This window comes from Syngnathus typhle, linkage group LG4 (genome assembly GCF_033458585.1).
Source record: "Syngnathus typhle isolate RoL2023-S1 ecotype Sweden linkage group LG4, RoL_Styp_1.0, whole genome shotgun sequence".
NCBI classification, from domain to species: Eukaryota; Metazoa; Chordata; class Actinopteri; order Syngnathiformes; family Syngnathidae; genus Syngnathus; species Syngnathus typhle.
In genome coordinates, this window is record NC_083741.1 from 8,708,958 (window position 1) to 8,729,301 (window position 20,344).

Below are 20,344 nucleotides of genomic sequence, written 5' to 3' on the forward strand. Positions count from 1 at the left end.
GCCCACGCGGGCACAGGGAGAACATGCAAACTCCACACAGGGATGGCCGGAGGTGGAATCGAATCCGCACCGTCCTAACTGTGAGGTAGACATGCTAACCAGTGCGTCACCCACCGTGCTGCCCCTATTATTATTATGATTACTATTATTATTATTGTTATTATTATTATTATTGTTATATGTCATTAAGCTTTTATGTGTTTCTGCATTGGCATGCACACTCATCCTGTAGGTTTCTGTGATGGAGATCCAAGTAATGACCTGACTCTGGCCAATGGCACCACTGTGGGGAGGAACGTGGATCCATCGCTCTTCATCAGTAGCTGGGAGGTTCCCAACACTACTAGCTATGTCAGTCACAGTCGACGCAGAGAGTTCAACTGCTCCACCAGTGACTGCTCACGGTGCCTGGTCATGGTGCAGAAACCGGTCTTCTTCCCCTGCCATGCCTTTGTAGGTTCACGCATTAAGCAAGTAATTTACAGAATTGTAGTTTCTCAGCCTAAATCAAATTACCCAGTCAGACAGGTGACCACATTATGACATCAATTGATTACCAAGAAGAATTAAATCATGTTTTTATTCGTCTAGGTTTCCCCGAGTACTTTTTGTGAGGTTTGGGTCCAAGATGCGGAGTATGTGAACAACCAGTGTGTGGCACTGGCTGCCTACGTAGCCTCTTGCCACAAATTCAACGTCTGTATTGAGTGGAGGAGACCAGATTACTGTCGTAAGACTGAATCCCCAAAACACATTCACCTTCAGTCATTTTAATGTGTTTATTTACCATAATTGGGTTTTCCAATCCCCTTGTCATTATTTTCTTTACTGTTTTTTTTTTTTTACCATAATTGGATTTTTTTGAATGCATTTGCCTCAGCAATTAGGTCACATAAACATGTATTTTCTGTTTACTCAAAATTCTGAAAAAAGTGCCCAATTATTTTCAAATAGTACATTTAAACTGTAAATTTACCTATCAAAGTGGGGCTGTCTTAAAATGGCATATACTGTAGTTGTCCAATTGGGTAGAACAACTAACAAGACAATTTATGACTTATTTCACTTCCTTTCAGTAATACATAAAAGTTGCAATCATTGCAACCATTTAATAATTATTTTATATAGAATATAAAGAATTTCAATGCAAAATATTATCTTAAATTATTGTGGTATAATTACAAACCCACACTGCCTGCTTCTTGTGGCGTCATTTACCAAATGAGAGGTCTTCACAATGAAAGTATATCAAAGTGGCCTTCAAAACTTGTCAAAAGGTATCAAATTTGTATGCCTTGATCTGTTAAAAAGATGCATAAAGACAGTTTGTGCATCTACATAATTTACTTGGAAACACTGTCCAGTGCATTCTCTTTGTGTCTCTCTTCCTGTAGCCTTCATGTGCCCTGAAACGCTGCAATATCATGCCTGTCTGCCGGTCTGCACAGCTCAGTCATGTCCAAACCAGAATTTTGATTTAGACCCAGACCAATGTTCAGGCCTCACTGAGGGTTGTGCCTGCCCGGAAGGAACGCTTCTCCATCGGCCATATACTGCCCTCTGCATAGCCCCCAACAAGTGTGGTAAGAGTCCCTACAGCAGTTTGTATGGAAAATGGCATGTAAGCACTTGGATGACTCAACTGTGATATTTGTGCAGCCTGCACTGACAGTTCTGGCATTCCACGTGCACACGGTGAGGTGTGGAAGGCCTCAAAGGACTCCTGCTGCATGTACCGCTGCGACAAGGACACGGTCATCCCTGTGGAGTACAACTGTTCCACCACGACGGCGCCTGTGTGCCAGCGAGCAGGAGAGGTGGTCGTCAGCCTGGCAGATGACACCAGTTGCTGCCCCCGTAAAGTCTGTGGTAAGGCCACCGAGGAGTGTCCAGCACCAATACAGTATGGAGCTCATCAAGTTATTAAAAAACATAAGATGACATATGACTTTGCAGTGTGTAATCAGACTCATTGTGACCTCCTGCCTCCTGACTGTAAATATGGGGAGAAGCTGGTGTCATACTACCGAAAAGACTCGTGCTGCCCAGACTATGTGTGCGGTGAGTACACCTCTGCTCCAAATATAGTCCTGCTAGCGCCGGGCAATTAATCAATTTTATTAGTTAATTTGAATTTGTTTGCGACTTCCGTGGGACAAACCACGTCACTGACTTGCAGTGCTGACCTTAACCACATGGCTGCGGGCCGTCGCAAAAGCGGAGTCAGAAAGAAAGATGTTTTTAATTTCTTAAAGTTGATGGAGGTTAATGAAAAAATTAACTTGAATGAAAAAAGTTTCAAAGCTTGTTTGTAATAAGCAAACCCCTGGAAACAAAAATTATTTAATAAGTACAATAGTTAAGTAATTAAAATGTTAATGTATTAAATTGTTGAATAGTTTAACAAGTTTTGAATAATGCTATTTGTTCTTTCTATAAGGGAAGGGAATAAATGAGTAAAATGGGAACTGTTCATTTTGTGAAATTTCTATTTTAAGGGCATACTAGCCGGCCCAAGCTTCTGCATGACAGAACTCAACAGGAATGCCTTATGCAGCATCCAATGGGAGATCATGTAATTGTTCTGTTTTTCACTATACATTGCTGGATGGGGACTGTATACTATATAATTGTCAGATGAATTAAGTGAAATATGGATAATTTCCTGTGATACTCGTATCGCTCATGGCACATTCGGGAATCACTGATCTGCACATGTGCAAAGTGCATTATGTCAATTGCACATTGGTTACAGAGTGTGATCCCACAAGTTGTGAGGCCGATATTCCCACCTGTAGAAGTGACCAGTCCTTGGTCACGACCAGAACTCATGACAGTTGCTGCCTGACTCACATCTGCAGTAAGTATCAAACAATTATTTTTATTTTTGTAATGAATATAGCCAACGAGTACCGTATTTTCCGGACTATAAGATGCCGTTTTTTTCATAGTTTGGCTGGGGGTGCGACTTATACTCAGGAGCGACTTATGCGTGAAATTATTAACACATTATAATATCATATCACATGTTATTTTCACACTAAACCGCAAGAGGGCGCTCTAGGCCCGTGGAATAATTGGAACTGCAAGTGGTCCGCAACATTTTTTGTGCCACGGCCCGGTTACGTGTCATAAATATTTTTGCGGACCGGCCTTTATATAAATAAATATGGTTGAGGACCTCTGACGTAGAAGAAGTATATTCTACCTCCGGAGTTAGCGGAATTGTTTAAAAGTGACACAGAGGATGACGTTTTCATTGGATTTAGTGATTTGGAGTGACACGTTTTGTAAGCATGTTGTTTATGCTATAGTTATCTGAATAACTCTTAATATGTTATGTCAGGCACATTCTCAGTTTGTTGTTTGTGTCATGTAACGTTAGCATACCGTACTATTATTCATCCTGTTGTTGCCTCTATTCTATTTTTATTTTAAATTGCCTTTTAAGACGACATGTCTGTTCTTGGTGTTAGATTTTATCAAGTACATTTCCCCCCAAAATGCGACTTATACTCCAGTGCAACCTATATATGTCTTTTACTTCTTTATTATACATTTTATGGCTGGTACAACTTGTACTCCGGAGCGACTTATAGTCCGGTAAATAGGGTAATGTTTTCTACTGTAATCATATGTGTGTTGTACAGTGTGATTAAGAACTTGTGTGTTTATTTCCTGTAGTCTGTTCATCTTGTGTGGACACTCCTCCACTGTGTCGGGATGGGGAGGTTCTGACTGTGGGCCCTAACACCAAGGACCACTGCTGCCCCACCTACCAATGTGGTTAGTTCACACGCATTCACGCAGACACACACGCACATGCACGCACACGCACAAACACGCTCACACACACACACATAAACAATTACAGAAACAGAAAACGCATATTTTTCTTTAACTTTTTTACTCCATAATATTGAACCTGTATGTGAATGTCTTGTGTGTGTGTTCAGTATGTGAACCTTCTAGATGTCCTCAACTCAGCTGTCCAATTGGGATGGCACTGGTGTCAGTGACCAGTTCAGATCACTGCTGTGCCAACCACACATGCGGTACAACATAAAATATAGTATATGAGATATATTCAGTTTTTCATATATATATATATACTATATATTCACATATATATATAGTATATATATATATATATATACTATATTGTGATGTGTAGCATTCACTGTATTCTCAGATTCTCTTGAATTGCTTGGTCTTTCAATTACATATTTCTAGACTTCATATCATATTTTGTTTTCAGTGTGCTCCTGTGACAAGATTGCTCCTCCCAAATGTGAACTGGTATGTTCAAGTCCTTAAAATCTGCCTTTTTTGCACTTGAGATGTCAGAGCTGGATGTGCGTTATGCTTTTTTGTGGCTTGGACTAGTTTCATGTGAAGGTATATTGTGGCAGACCTGTGTAAAAACTTAAAATTAACCTGAAAGCAACTTATAAAATACAACTTAGCAATACGCTCAATTTAATTGTTGTATAATTATCGCGAGCCTGTCGCCACAGTTTATGTAGAAAGGTTTGGTGCATGGAATACCTGTAAGCAATAACCCGTACCTTAAGTGGAACTGACAAAACTGTCTTTAAGTACAGCTTTCTTTTTCTTCAAAGTTGTAGGGTCTTGATTCTATCATCTCAGCTTTTGGACAGGCATGTGCAAATATAACAGATTTTCAGAACAAAATACTCTGATGACTCCGATGATGAACTAAAATAAATAATCAAATAAAAATAACAATGAATAGTTTTGGTTCAGTCTCCCAAAGGACTTGCTGACCCGGACTGGGACTGGGCCGTCTGCTTGGTAGTTAGGGACCCCTGTTTGCACATCATATCCGTACGAAATAGTATATATATATACATTTTATATGTAGGAGTGCACAGATCATTAAATATCAACATGCATCTGATTGTGTTGTGCAGGGAGAGGCTCCTCAGCTGGAGCAGGCCTTCCTGTCTGACCCACAGAATCAATGTGCCTGCAAAAGGTACAAGTGTGGTGAGTATTGTTGTTTCAAATTGGCTTCATATACCCAGTGGAACTTCATACGCTGAAGTGATTCATTATAATTCATTGTACAGATAAAAAATAAAATCTGAAGAAAAATAATTGTTATAGATTGATCTGCCCAAAATGTATTTATTGTATATCACCAAAGAAAATATTTCACAGGAAGTTTTACTTAATGGACATCATAAGCTGGCTAGTGAACTTGGGTGCAGTTTCTTTGGCTTGTAAAATGTGGTTTGAAACTAATGAACATTTTGGCTCTTCAATCTCCACATTGTATTTTTATTTCAACCATGCAATCCAAACCGTGGATGTGTATGCAGTGCGAGAGGCGGTATGCGTGTACCAGGGGGTGGTACAGGGGTTGCTGCGACCCGGTCAGACCCTGGTGGAACATCGTGAGGACGGCTTATGCTACAGCCGGCAGTGCAGCCGCACCCTGGACATGTCAAGTGGCTTTCACATTCTCCGGACCAGCAGCACCAACTGCTCGGCCCTCTGTAAAATCGTAAGACATAAAGTGGGAACTATTTTGATCAAAGGTTTGGGTTTAAAAATATCCTCAGATGTTTCACTTGAAATTAAAAGTAAAATGCTGGCTCATTTTTTTAGATTTTGGAATTATGCAAACGTGCTTTTTGGTCCTTCGTGGTAGGGAGCTGGATTGGTGATTCTTAAATGAGGTCCAATAATTAATAAATTTAAAATATATAGTCTTTATATCAGCATTCTACTGTAATTAAATGAAATACATTTCGGAAGTGTAAAACGACTATTTAATAGGGTTCTAAGTAAATATTCCGTGAGAAAGATTGGCGTCTCTTTCAACATATGACCTTGTATTAGATAACAGTGACATTGCCTAACTCCTTGTGGGCTAGTCGTAATTGAATGTTTGTTTGTGTGTGTGTGTGCGTGTGTGTGTGCGTGCCTGTGTGTGTGACACTGTGTGTGGTAGAATCAAATCTATATCCCCGCAAAAGACCAATCTACGTGCTGTGGAGTTTGCAAGAATATATCGTGCCTTTACACTCATGAAAATGGGACAACAATGCTCTATAAGGTGGGCAATTAGTGTCAACACATTCTATATTCATTCTAACTATATAATATAGATGAATAGTTCATATGAATGTGTTTTCAGCCAGGGAAATCTTGGGTGTCCAACTGCCTGAAGTTTGAATGCTCAGACACTCTGTCTGGTCCAACACTGATCTCCTACCCCTTCAGCTGTCCCCCCTTCAACGAAACAGAGTGTATGAAGGTCAGCATTATCAAACACGTGCACACAAAAACATGTTGCTTGTGTCCGTTTTGGGAATAGGGTAAAAAAAAATGATTACCTTGTTAGCGCTGGACTATTAACTCCGCCCCCTTTAAATGAGTTATTGTTTTGATGATTCATTACTTTTGCTTTCTTTTGTGTGCAGATTGGAGGAACTATCTTAAGTTACATGGACGGATGTTGCAAGACATGTGAGTTTGTGATGTTAGCATAGCACAGCTGTAATATAGTTAGTGTAGAGCTGTAGGCTGTAACTGACACTCACTTGTCGCCCAGCATGCCTCTGACACGTAATATTCACCTGTGCAGTTTAAATTCCCAGCCACAATGTCAAATTTGTCTCTTGCTCGGCTATCAGGATTATCTTCAGAGTATTTACATTAGTGTGCTTTTTTTCGCCTGCTGTTTTAACAGTCACTGAAAAGCACCTGAAAGCTTGTAAGTGGCTTAGTGGTTTATGTGCTGCAGTTTACCAACATGTACAAATCCCACCAGGTACCGGATTCCTTCTGTTCCCATTCCCTGTTAGCTCCCTGACTCCCACAGTAAACACAAACTGCGAAAGAGGTACCAAAACTACAACCGCATATTGTTGATATTCAACAATGTACTCATTTCCTCCAAAATGTTCCCGGTATAACACACCGAAGTAGGACTGTCCTCTCAACTTTTATTTTATACTGGAGTAGAAAATACATGCAACACGTAAACAGAACAAGAGCTGGTATACAGTGAACACCCGTTCATTGCAAATAAAAAATAAAAAATCCAGACCCATCCGCAATAGGTGAAAATCCACCTTTTAGCGAGACCATTAAAATACAGTTTTGCCACTTACACATGTTCTTTAAACTCATTGAAATGCACTTATATTTAGTGAATAACACTTTTCCAAATCAAAGCTTGCTTCGAGCTCTTTGTCACTCGAGGGTGTAAAACCAACAAGTGTGAATTAAATAAAAAAGTTGTCTTTCCATAATGTTTTATGTAAAGCACTTTGAGTTGTCTCTACACTCGCTCCACATTTAGCACTGTCTGGGCAGTGCATTGTTGATTGCCAACAATGTGCTGTTGGTAGAGACCCAGTAGTTGGCCTTAGATGTCTGCATGTCCGCCATAGTTGATAGTGATGTGGTTTGGTGTTTGGGGACATTTTCCCAAGTCGCTGCTTTAGAAGGTTGCCATGCTCCTGCATTCTTCCACTAGCTTGCTGAGAAACCAAAGCTGTTATATGATGCACTGTGCTTCCCAAGTCCAACATATAGTAGTTCTGACAGCCTAATTTGCTTTCTCACAACCAATATATACACACGATGATTCTTTTCAACAAAACAATCACATTTCTTGAGCCTGCAATTAAACCTGTAGGCTACAAGACATACCAACAACTATGTTGCATTGCTGTCTCAAGATTTTAACCTAATATAATATAATATAATATAATATAATATAATATAATATAATAGAATAGAATAGAATATAATAGAATATAATAGAATAGAATAGAATAGAATAGAATAGAATAGAATAGAATAGAATAGAATAGAATAGAATAGAATAGAATAGAATAGAATAGAATAGAATAGAATAGAATAGAATAGAATAGAATTCTTAGTTGTACAAGGGGAAAGTCCAGTTTGGTGCAGTATCTACAATTTTAGTGCAACATCCGTTCAAATAGAAGTTCCAAATAAAATAAAATAATACAGATACCTTACACAGACTGGTGTATCTAATTCACACAAAGTTATGTTTTTTTAATCAGATGATGACATTATAAAGAAATTACGTCGGTGTGAAAAAAAACCCCACAGGTGGATGACTTTAATGACTGTTCCCTCGTGGGAGCTCGAGTCCCCAGTGACTCCCACGTAACACGAACCTTGACTCTTGACAAAGAGTCCACTGAGTTGGCTTTGCCTGATGGATGTGTAGTTATATTTAAAGCTGATCTTCATAGTTCTGAAATATTGTAACACAAAATAGAAGCGTCCAACTGGCTTCAGGAATTAGCGCTGTATGAAAACGATTAGAGCTTGAAATAATTTTCATTGAAACTGTCAGAGGTATCAGTATCATGTTATAACTGTAAAAAAATATTTGATTTAGTTTTTAAGTGCACAAACATTGCTGTAGCCTCTTAATAGACTGACCTGTCAGTAGGTCCAAGCACATTTAGAACATTCATCACTCAGATAAATGTGGCTCTGGCATCATCACTGAAGCACTGCCGTGATGGCGGCTGGAACAAAGCAAGCTCGTCTCTCTTTCATGGTTATGCGACAGAGTTAAATAGATTGACTGTGTGATTAGTCTTCTATCCGTCACTCGCACCATGTGATTAGTCGTCTATCCGTCACACGCATGTATTTTTTCCATGGTGGTTCACATGACTGAGTAGTATTTGTTTTTAAGTACAAAAGCTAATCTAAATTAGTTTGACATTCTCAAAGTCATCAGGGTCCAGGATAAATTATAGCAATTAATTATACTCTAATTAAATCACCCAAAATGTTGTTCTTGACAAGCATTACAGATGTTGCCTATGGGTTACAAAGCAAAGCCAACACAGTATTGTTGTTTATTTACAAGTATATAAGCATATTGTGTATGCTGTATACTTTTAATAAAACACTGTCTTGAAATTTTTAGTGAATTGAACTGATTTAATTTGTCTTTTTTTAAAAAATTTTTTCATTTACCTTAAGGATTTAGAATGGTAATTACTATTAGGTTACTACTAGGTTAAGCGTTGCTCATCAACGCACCACTGATTTTTTTTTATATGGTTTTCATTTACCTTAAGGATTTAGAAATGTAATTACTATTAGGGGACTATTAGGTTAAGCGTTGCTCATCAATCTGGTTAAATGTTGCTCGTGCATGATTTGGAATATCGGTGCTCTTCTCCCTCCTCAACCTTCTCTTTGGAGTGTTCCTTCCACTTGGTGTTTGCTATGTTACAGACACCGATGCTCTGTGTTGTTCTTGTTCATATTTGGTTTGCTTTGGCCTGCCTATGTGTGAACAGGCAAAGAAGATGGGAAGTCGTGTCAGAAGGTGACAGTGAGGATGACTATCAGGAAGAATGACTGTCGCAGTAACAGACCGGTATGTTTCATGCCTCACTCTCTCACTAGCACGCTCGCACGCAAAACTGACCGTCCCACAATACCATGTGTGTCAAACTAATTTTTTGCTCCATCGTAGTTCTCGTTTCTCTGAGGGCTTTAATGACCTTAAAAGCATAATTGCATAACTGGTTTGAAAATCAGAAGCAAATGAAAAGTGCTGAACTCTCATTTGTTTCATTTAAAGTAAAGAGAAACTGGTGACAAAATTGCTTGCAAATCTCACTGTTTGTAAAGTGAAGACAATTTACAATTTGGGCATTTTAACACAGAACATGAACGACACATTAAATAATGCGGTGAGCTGGATCTGGCTCCCTATAGCCTAGAGTTGGATACCTGTGCACTATATTGATCGTCTGATCAACCACTCATGAACAAAGAACGCATAAAATGTATGACCACATGCATGATTTAGTTTCCAGGAAATGTACAAATGCACATTTGATAACATTTATTGCCCAGTTTGTGCCTTTGGTTTGAATGTGACATTTCCAGAGGTGCATCGTATTAGTTATTGACTGGAAATTACGTGACTATCAATGTGGTGATTGATGGCTGTTATTGAAGTTTCTACAAGGACATTTAGAAAACCACAGCTAAGTAAATTGCAGTTAAATGAATGTATGATGCTTGTTTTAAGAATACAGTATCCTACAATCAATTACAAATGGGATTGTAGTATAGTTGCAATCACTATTAGAAAACCAGGCTCATTTTCTTTCCACAGTAAAGTACCATCATTTCCCATCCTTCAATTTTCGACTGCTTCGGGTCACAGTTGGGGATTTCACCCAGAAAATGTGCCAAAGAAGTAACATTCATGTCAATTATGTCAAGTTGTCTTAAAGTTTTTACTCTGTCGTCTGTCCAAAACACCATCGTTCTGTTTTCTTCTGTCCTATAGGTCAACATAGTTTCATGTGACGGGAAGTGTCCGTCAGCCAGCATCTACAACTACAACATCAACACTTATGCGCGTTTCTGCAAGTGTTGTCGGGAGATGGGGCTGCAGCGACGCTCTGTGCAGCTCTACTGCAGTGGCAACTCCACCTGGGTCAGCTACGCCATTCAAGAACCCACCGACTGTTCCTGCCAGTGGTCCTAGAACGGATATTGCGATGAACAGAGGTTTGGGTCCTATCTAAAGAGCCTCAACAGAGTATTTCAAGTAATCTGCCGGCAACCGTGCAAAAAAGCTGTTGCATCTCTGGCAGGGAAGTGATCGGTGAAGAAACACCGAGCTGGCAGCTGCAAACACACTGCGCACTGTGACATTTGAACTCTGACCTCTTGAGGCTAGAGAGAGACAGATTTACATTGCAGGGATAGAAATAGTCACAAAATGTTAAAGAGAATAACCCAAATAAGAATGATGTGCTTTATTGAAGAAATCTAAGGGAATTTAGGTATACAGGAACAATTTAATTTGATGACTGGCATTAAGAGTGACACACTGCTGTGTTTACAATTATTTTAAAATAGGTTGAGTGTAGATGTAGATGTTACATCCAATAAGTGTGTATGCATTGTGAAGCCCTTTTAGAAAACTGTCTGTGGTCCATCTTTTATATTCGTTTTTGTCAATTTTTTAAAAAATGATTTTAAATATAAAATTCCTCATACATCTCACATATATTAAAGTGAAAAACTGTATATTTGCATATGGGAATTAATGTTTACTATATTCTATACTATATTCAAATAATGATTGTGACTTGATTTAAATCCAGTTGTGTGTGTGGAGCACTTTATTTATTTATTGGGGACTGACAATTAAAGCATTGTATCAAGCCACCAAGCTGAAAATAAGCATTCCAACTAAGAACTAAAACACCAACTAATAAGAATCCCATTAAAATGTCAAGAATTTTGGCTTTGGTATTTCATTGATCTTTCCTTTTCAACTGACTTGCTAAATTGCTGTTGATATCAACCAAAAATGATAAATACAATTGTGGGGAAAAGTTTTGTATGGTACAAACTTCCATTTGTAATCAATGTTTTCTTTGTAAAGAATATTTGTGTTTACTTTGTGTATGCCATTAAAGGATATTGTGCAGTAAATATTATGAGTACCGTATTTTCTGGACTATAAGTTGCTCGATGTACAAGTCGCACCAGCTGTAAAATGCATAATAAAGGAGAAAGAGGTAGGTAGGTAGGTAGGTAGGTAGGTAGGTAGGTAGGTAGGTAGGTAGGTAGGTAGGTAGGTAGGTAGGTAGGTAGGTAGGTAGGTAGGTATGTAGGTAGGTAGGTATGTAGGTAGGTAGGTAGTAAAAAAGCACATCATAAACACTGAGCTGTGAAGACAAATCAGCTGGTATAGCACTGAGCCATATTAGTGATTGAATGACTAGTCAGCAGATGTGTCAACACCAAATCATTTCCGTCCACCTCTTTTCCAGAATACAATATCCAACAAGGATTGTCAAAACCTCTGAAATATCCTCACAGAACATACCGAGTGGATGTGAGTCACCAATGATATTGAAGCCTTGTCACTCTGTGACACGCAGTCACACTTCACCTAATTTTCAGGAAATATTACAGGAATCTAGAGTTTCAAGGGAGAATAAGTGAGCACTTGGACAACTTTAATTTCATCAGGTCATAATAGCACATGATCTGAAATTCAGAAACCTGGCGAGTTAAGATCTAGAACATGTTGAAATTGTTGAAACTATTAAAAAATGATAACAATGCCGCACTAAAAAAACTAATCTTTCCATTCAAGATTATAGTATGTCTAGTATTGTCTACCATCTCTTTGCTTCGATTATGTATATGCAAGTTTTGATGACATAGGAGGGAAAGGGGTCTTTAATATTTTCTCAAATGTCAACAAAATTAAAAAGTGTGAAAGAAATATGAAAGGCTAACAACAGCCATCTAGGGAGTCAAAAGTGACTGTTGGCTTGACACATACGAAGCAGCTGTAGAAACAGGCATCTCTTCTGTGTGGGTGTGTGAATTCAAATATTAATGTACAATAAAAAATGAGATGTCAAATTATTACATCAGCCTTTACTGAAAGGAATTTTGGATGCACATAGACTTCCATCCAGACAACGTCTTTTTCTGGGTTGTCCTTGCTTATCTCGACAAACAGTCCCAAGCCACATTGTGCCTGTCTTACAACAGTGTGACTTAGTATGTCAAAGAGTGAAAGTAGACCTACTAATTGTCTTAGTAGTAATGTATTGATTGAAAAGGGTTTTATTTTCTTTTGCACAATGTCCCAACTTAATTTGAATTGGGGTTTGTAAATTCACACACTCATCGATGGAAATGTCAGAGAGATTCACTTTTCAGCCCTGCTGAGCAGTTTGAAGTTCAGGTGCTTTGCTAAAGGGATTTGCCATGGATGATACAAATATTAATAATACTAGTTGTCATCAACAAGTGCATGTACTAAAAGTTTGTTTGACTAACTGGTAACTGGTTCGTAATTTTTAAATGTTTTACATGTTGAAATTATCCGGCAGAATACAATAAACATTTTCTGAATTTCATGAATAATAATCATTACAATGTTGACTCTTCTTCAGGGCTTCATTAATTTGCTCATGCATCCCATTTTGAGGATCTAGAAGACAAAATCTCACTCTTTGTTCACGTCAACGTACAATACATTCTCCCTAGATGTTGAAAAGTGAATGAATCCAAAATGAACAACAACTTTTTCTTTATATTTAGATCATCTGTAGATGTTTTATGTATCCGAGTACAACAGCCAGTAGTATTAAGTTGAAGTCCTGGTGACTTCCAACTTCCTGTGCCGATGACAAGCTCATAAAATAAGTCAGTGTTGTCACCACATCAGTGCCGTTTTCAAATCACGTCTTTGAATAACAGGACAGAGCTGCCCTGATATACTCCTACGAGAAGGAGTGAAAAAACATCCCAATGTCAGAGGCTGCTGATGACAAGTCCAGACCGCGGCCGACAACAACAGAGAGCATTGGACTTTTGTCCCCTCAACAGGAAATGGCTGATGGCTTTGTCACAGCAGGAGCAGATAGAGAGAGCAGGTTGAATTGATTTAACCTTTGACCCCTCAGGAGAGAGAGCTTTGTCATCTGTTCTCAAGAAAAAATCATAGGAAATGGTCTCAGGCTGCTGCTTACTAATATTACAAAGCTGGGTTAACAACTATTTCTTTTTTTTTTTATTGAATATAGTAACACTTACTTTATATTAAATGATAAACAAATGAAAATCCCATCCCAGAGTGCTACCTATTCCAAAATTGTTTTAGATATTACCATTACTGGTCAGGACATTTCATTATGTAACTGAACACACATATCCCTCTGTCAAAAAGTTCCTAGTTCAAATCTCAGCTCCGGCCTTTCTGTGTGTGTGAAATTTCCATGGCTTTTCTTCTCATATCTACAAAACATATTCAGGCTAATTGTAGGTGTGTATGTGAATTTGAAGTCTTATCTGTCACTGAAGTCCGTAGGGATTGGCTCCAGGCCACCTGCTACCTAAGGTACCTTATTTAGGTAGCCTAACTAAAGCAATATCAAAAATGAAAGCATGGATATCATGAAATCATCCTGATATTTGAACTTGAATAAATTCTATTCCATTACTTTTGTGTCTGTGTGTGTATCACCAAGAAATAATTAATGCAAACATTTGTTTTTGATTGTGTCCGCCACTTTTAACTATTGAGCGAGACCTCTTACTTGAAACCAATTACAGCAGCTCAAGTTGCTGTATCACCTTCGCAATGGAAAAAATGAGATGACCTAGATGAGTCTGCTGACATCAGCTGTACCAAAGAGAAAGATGTTAAAACCATCTGCACATGTCTGTGTCCCAGCAGTTTACTCATGTCCTATTTAAAAACCTAGTCACTCTGTGTGTCCAGAGGTCAACCCTCTCAAGGAAGTCATCATTTTTAGTCACAACCGTGACATTGGAGAGAAGTTGTACACCTGTCTAACTCCACCTCCACCTCTGGATCATCACAACTCTTAACGCGGGCAAATATCTCCTTTTATCTCTTTAGTTTGATATTTTTCGGAAACAAAATCAATCCACATGCAACCACGACAGAATTATAAAAACTGTTAACACAATACAACAATACATCATTTGATACAGCTCAATAATAAAATGACAAAAACATAAAACTAGTAGTAGTAGTAGTTGTAGTAGTCATTGTTTTTTTGACAAGGACAATGCACAATAATGAACACTTCTACAATTGACCTACACTGTAAATATGCCAGATTTAGCTATGAGCTACTCTAAATCTAGTCCTTGTGAGGGAGAGTACATACAATTACAATTTACAATAAGTATCAAATATAGAAATAAAAATAACATCACTTACCATTACGTCTTAAGGTCTGTGTTGACATATTTGACTTGCTTTAAACCATTTTTTAAGACCTTTTTTTAAAAAAAAAAATTTAAGTAAAGCAAGTTAGTACCAACTTCATACACACCCGATATTCTGAATTTATTATTCTGTACAGATTCCTTCTGCTTGTTGACTTTCTCTGACCAACCAGTCAAAGGCTGGAAACATGCTGCCCCTATTGAGGCCAGCTAGATGGCGAATTTGAAATGTGCTTGGTTATAAAAATACAGTTGTTCACTTGCTAATGTAGTTTAAATTACATTTGCCCCTGGGTAGAGTAGGTTATACATAGAGGCTGACATTTATTTGTACAATTTTGGATACTATCTCTGCAGTCAGCACCCCTCCCTCAATAATTTTAATACACTCATTTAAAACAAGTAAAAGTGAAACACCCTTATTGGCTGTTTTAAATTCTAAATAAAAAGGTTATGCTGTAAGATATGCATGTCTTACATTTACTTCAATAAAAGATTATGAAACTATGTCGTTTATTTCAATCATTGGGCCCTTACAACTAATTCATTATCATTATGCAGTGAGATAAACATGAATTTATAGAAACAAAGTTTTATTTAGTATTTTGATTTGTACAAAAGTACACATTTGGAATATTTAGAACTCAAATCAAATTCAGTTTTTTCTCTTTTTTATTGCCTCAAATATTGTGGTACTGTAGACCTGGGTTTTCATGGTTTTCTCATTTGAGCTTTGATGGTCAGGTTGCTGACATGACGGTGGGAAGAAGATTTAAGGTTTGTTTGCTTTCATTTGAGTGTCTGACAAACAAACAGTGCAATGATTTATGACACATGTATGACTGCTAAACATCTCTTTACTTTAGATAGCTACTTCAATTTTTGTGTAAGATTTCTAGATGAGACAAAATTGTTCCTTAATCGACCCATGAAATAGAGATGATAACATTGTATTTTTTTCTCGTCATCTTACTTGAGGATGGGCAAATGCTCATGTTATTGTGTTTTATAAAATAATGGAATTAAGTGACGTGAATCATGAAGCGCATCACAAGCAATATTCTAACAAAGCTACTGTCAGCCTGCATTGCGTAATCTCAATCTTACTGTACTTCCTGCACAGGAATGCAATGTGCGAGAGTGTAAACAAGTGCCGGGGAGTACTGTTCTCAGGCATCACACTCATCCATGCATGGTCGGAATGCGGAGAAGTGGCGAAATCCACTCTCAACAACGAGTGGGAAAAGAGAAGAATCGTTTGAGAAACTTCAAAATAGCAGTAAATGATCACAAGTTCACGAGTGAATCACGGCGCTATCGTAATAAATGTTGGGAGATGCACTTTAAAGGCTTTTTGGTTTCATAAGGAGATTGTAATCAGGCCTCCTAATTCGAACGTGGATAAAATCCTGTATGAATTGGCTCTCTGCAATGTAAACAGACATACCGTGGAATTGGCCACTGAGTCAACATTTAAGATCACTAAAATATTAAACACAAACAAAACTTGGCTGACATGATACTGGACAAGTGGTCCTAATTCTAGTTTTGGTTGATGTGCAGAATATTAACATTTCTCAAAGTTTTGTCTTAAAGATGGACTTGCTTGACACTACATTGTAAATCTGTAAACACAACCACGTCTTCTTTAAATAGAAAAAAATAAAATACGTGGCAAGTGTTTTCTGCTTCTCGGCCAATGTCAACTTGGAAAGGATTCAAAGGTCCAGTTGTAGAAATGTTGAAATATGCAAGTGTATTAAGTGAAGCATTTGGAGACAGTGACAGCCAATTTTAATAGACTGGCACCTTCTTCAGCGCATTCAACAATTTCTAGTGTGAAAGAGTCACATGGGACGGGAGGTGAGATGAATTATTTTACAATAATAGCCGCTAAAGCTCAAAGGTCACTTGTCTTGGATTTCATGTGCCGCTAAATTTAAACTTCTGACATCCCAACAATGTGTCAAGAGCCTTACTCTTTCCATGTATCATTGAAGCTGTAAAACATTTTGCTCAAGTACACAGAAAACATTAACAATTCATGAACACGTAAGGTTGCTTTAAGAACCCAGACAAATCTGTAAACTTAGATTTGAAACAAAATTGTGATTAGCAAAAGTTAGGCTAAAAGAAAAAAAGGGAGGGGAAAAAATAAATAAACAGCAGACGAGAACTTCAAATGAACCTGAAGCAAAAACAGATGAAAACTGAATCTGCTAGTGAAGTTACGTCATGTCACCTGTTTAGACAAAGTGTCTTAAACTGTTGTCCAGTGCTGACCCTCACTGGGGGGTGCCTGTCCTCTCCAGATCATGGTCTCTGATCTCAGGACCCTGTGATCTCCACAGTAGGACCGGGAACTGACGCACTGAGCAGTCACGTTTTGGTGTCACTCACCACTTGATGGCATTCTCATAAAACTGCAATGATCAAAATGCTTTAAACACCATTTTAAAAGGAAACATTGCCCCAAATATTTTACAGTCACCTAAAATAATGTAGGAAGTTTAATTAAAAAAAGAAAGAAAGAAAACAATCACTCATACCTCAAGGTTTGACTGCATTTTATTAATGAGGAAATAAATGACAAAAGGGTTTAAAAACTCTGCACAAAATTAGCCAACTACTTAGGATGAAATGTGATGTCAACTTTGTTGTCTTCTGTTGTTAATCTTAAATAAAGTGCATCATTTGGAACAATATTTTTTTCCCTTTTTAAAAAGTCACTTACTTGCTTTCTTGGAAACATTCAAATCAAGTTGCTTACATAGCTATTAAGTTTTGAACGCTGCGGTTGAAATTATTTTCGATTAAAAGTAAAATATTTTGTGTATGTTATGCTTTCTAAAAAGTAACTGATTGAAGCACAAATTCCAAATGGATCCAAGTTTTATGTAGTCATTGGAGAAAGATGAGTGAAACGCCTTCCTAGTTGTTTTACTACTCTTTGATGTTTCTATTTCGCCAGATACTAACTAAATATGAGGCTAAAATGGATTCATTTTTTGGAGTTTTGTGTTTTTGTTTTGATGTTCAGTTCTACTTGTGTAAGACTTTGTATATTTTCTGTTACATACAGACACCACTCTGCTTATTGGGTAGTCACATGTAGCCCCGCCCCTTAAGTAACTGCTACTAAATATAAACAGTCAACAAGAGCACTGAGTGTTAAGTGTGACTGATCCTTACAAGAAAACTGCCCTTTTCTAGCAATCCAACTTTGACCAAATCATTCCTTTTTGTTTTTTCATTTCACCCTCTTTGTTCAACAAACTCAATTATTTTAGAACTCAACAGAGGAACTTTTGGAGCATTTTCCATTCCTGCCGAGCAAAATGGATATGTATGACCTTTCCTTGCCTCTTTCTTCGGCCGATGAGCTCTACGAAGATCCTTGCTTCAACAGTGGGGACATGAAGTTTTTTGACGACCTGGATGGCAAACTAAATAGTGCTGAGACGCCTAGATTGCAAGACCTTGATAATAACCATTACAATCATCAAGTTCCAGTGGCAGAAGAAGAAGACAAGCATGTGAGGGCTCCGCGAGACCTCCACCAGGGAGGTAACTGTCTCCTATGGGCCTGCAAAGCATGCAAGAAAAAGACAACACATGAAGACAGGAGAAAAGCAGCAACAATGAGGGAGAGGCGACGTCTCAGCAAGGTCAATGACGCCTTTGAGACACTAAAACGCTGCTCGGCCTCCAACCCCAACCAGAGGCTGCCCAAGGTGGAGATCCTCAGAAATGCCATCGACTACATCGAGTCTTTGCAGACTCTGCTGAGGTCAACCACGGATGACAGCCTCTACCCAGTGCTTGAACACTTCAGTGCAGACGAGAACGCCTCCAGCCCCCACTCCAACTGCTCTGATGGCATGGTGAGTCCAAGAACAGCTCATAAAATGTCAATTTGCTTTGTTTTCAGTATTCAAACACTCCACAGAATCTTCATTTACAATCTTGAAGCTTGACAACTATTGAAATGGACATGTCAATGCCATTTTTACTATCATCATAGTCGTTTATGATGTGTTGATTCCTTAGTTGGCATGACAAACAGATTCAGATCAGAGAAGTGGCATTCATTGCCAAGAACATGATGTCCTGAAGGTTTTTAGGCTTTCAGAAACTTCCTCTCCTTAACTTATTCGCTGCCATCGACAGCTAAATACGTCAAAGCTCCATTTTAACTGGGCTGAGTTAATCAATGTGGTCATTTTGGAAGGCTGAATGAACAACTTTGTCTTTAGGCAAATTTCTCCTCTCCGTGCTCGACCAGAAGTGAAAACAGTGACGCGCCTTACTGTGCTCAGACAACAGACAGTGAGTTTCACTTTTCTGACTTGTTTGTAATTTCTTTTTTTATTTTGGATTTAACTGACTCAGTCATGACTTGTGGGATTACCTTACCCAATGATTCTTTTTAACTTTGATACAATTTTGTGAAATGGACTGTAAGAGAAAGTACCTAAACCTTCAAAAAATGGCCTTCTTTCATTCATGTTTTCAATAGTATCTGCTGTCATTACAACTCATCAATTCACATTTTGTTCACTTATTCACTTTTCCAGGTTCTACCAAGAGCACACCATCACTGCTTTCCAGTTTGGACTGTTTAACCAGCATTGTGGAACGCATCAACACAGACCAGGCAATGACCTCCCTGGGCGATAGCGTAGTCCCCGTGGCCATCCAGTTCTTCAAGCTTGACTGACAAACATGGACCAAAGGACTATTTTCTACAACAGCAGACCAGGCAATAATTAACTTTATTTAGTCTTTGATGAGGACAGCAATGCTGCCTCATAGAGAGATGGCTCAGCTTGGATTGTGGGTCTAAATTTTGGGTCAGTTTGTGTAAGTGTGTGTGGGTCTGCGTACGTGCGCGTTTATGTGGACTTTATACATTGTCCCTGTTCTTGCACAGGTTTTGTCCAAGTAAATGTTAATTGGATTCCTTATCGAAAAAATCCACATCGTACAACGACTGTGCATCTACTGAACTTGGCCTTGTAAGACATAACAAATTACCTCTATTTGTATTTTGAATTGATTTATTATTGTTATTTATGAGTAACATACTTTTATTAAAGAATATTTATCTTTTTAAATGTCCAGTCTGATGACTAAAAGTACTGTAAAAAGATTTTTACAAGAACGCACTCTGGATTGAAGTTGTAAATTGTTTGCCTTGGGAGCTTTAATACTATAGAATTGATTGTGCTGTCAGAATTTGTCGACCCCACTCTTAACCGCAATAACAACTCGTGTAAGGGAATCAAAACTTCAGTCTCAAATATTGCTACGACGCATGCAAGACATTAAACATATCATTGACAAATATGTGTATCTTGGTTCCTTGAGTGTAAAATTTCAACCCAATGTTTCACAGATATTGCAGTTTGAGAATAAAACCATACCAAGGATATGTAGTTATTTATTTGTGTGTTTACTGATGTTTGTTGATTCATGTGTGTGTGCATGTGTGTATACATGAAAAAAGCATTGGCTTTCATCTTTGCTGAGAAAATAAAATAATACC

At 38.1% G+C, this 20,344-nt stretch overlaps 2 protein-coding genes across 2 annotated transcripts in view; both read left to right on the plus strand.

The window, feature by feature from the left end:
* otog (otogelin) overlaps positions 1 to 11,395 on the plus strand; it is a 41,858-nt gene extending 30,463 nt beyond the window's left edge. Inside the window, exons 38-53 of the mRNA XM_061276666.1 lie at positions 233 to 453; positions 592 to 730; positions 1,395 to 1,583; positions 1,660 to 1,869; positions 1,957 to 2,061; positions 2,756 to 2,860; positions 3,685 to 3,786; positions 3,957 to 4,055; positions 4,259 to 4,299; positions 4,935 to 5,010; positions 5,346 to 5,530; positions 5,981 to 6,085; positions 6,167 to 6,286; positions 6,453 to 6,498; positions 9,339 to 9,418; positions 10,346 to 11,395. Of these exons, the coding sequence (XP_061132650.1) occupies positions 233 to 453; positions 592 to 730; positions 1,395 to 1,583; positions 1,660 to 1,869; positions 1,957 to 2,061; positions 2,756 to 2,860; positions 3,685 to 3,786; positions 3,957 to 4,055; positions 4,259 to 4,299; positions 4,935 to 5,010; positions 5,346 to 5,530; positions 5,981 to 6,085; positions 6,167 to 6,286; positions 6,453 to 6,498; positions 9,339 to 9,418; positions 10,346 to 10,546 (2,024 nt within the window). The 3' untranslated portion in view covers positions 10,547 to 11,395. The remainder of the gene's footprint in view (positions 1 to 232; positions 454 to 591; positions 731 to 1,394; positions 1,584 to 1,659; positions 1,870 to 1,956; positions 2,062 to 2,755; positions 2,861 to 3,684; positions 3,787 to 3,956; positions 4,056 to 4,258; positions 4,300 to 4,934; positions 5,011 to 5,345; positions 5,531 to 5,980; positions 6,086 to 6,166; positions 6,287 to 6,452; positions 6,499 to 9,338; positions 9,419 to 10,345) is intronic.
* A 6,546-nt stretch (positions 11,396 to 17,941) lies between these two features.
* LOC133152523 (myoblast determination protein 1 homolog 2-like) lies at positions 17,942 to 20,230 on the plus strand. The gene is made up of 3 exons (XM_061276171.1): positions 17,942 to 18,680; positions 19,053 to 19,125; positions 19,374 to 20,230. The coding sequence occupies exons 1-3, from the start codon at positions 18,135 to 18,137 to the stop codon at positions 19,514 to 19,516; spliced, it is 762 nt and encodes a 253-aa protein (XP_061132155.1). The 5' UTR covers positions 17,942 to 18,134; the 3' UTR covers positions 19,517 to 20,230.
* Positions 20,231 to 20,344: the final 114 nt, after the last annotated feature.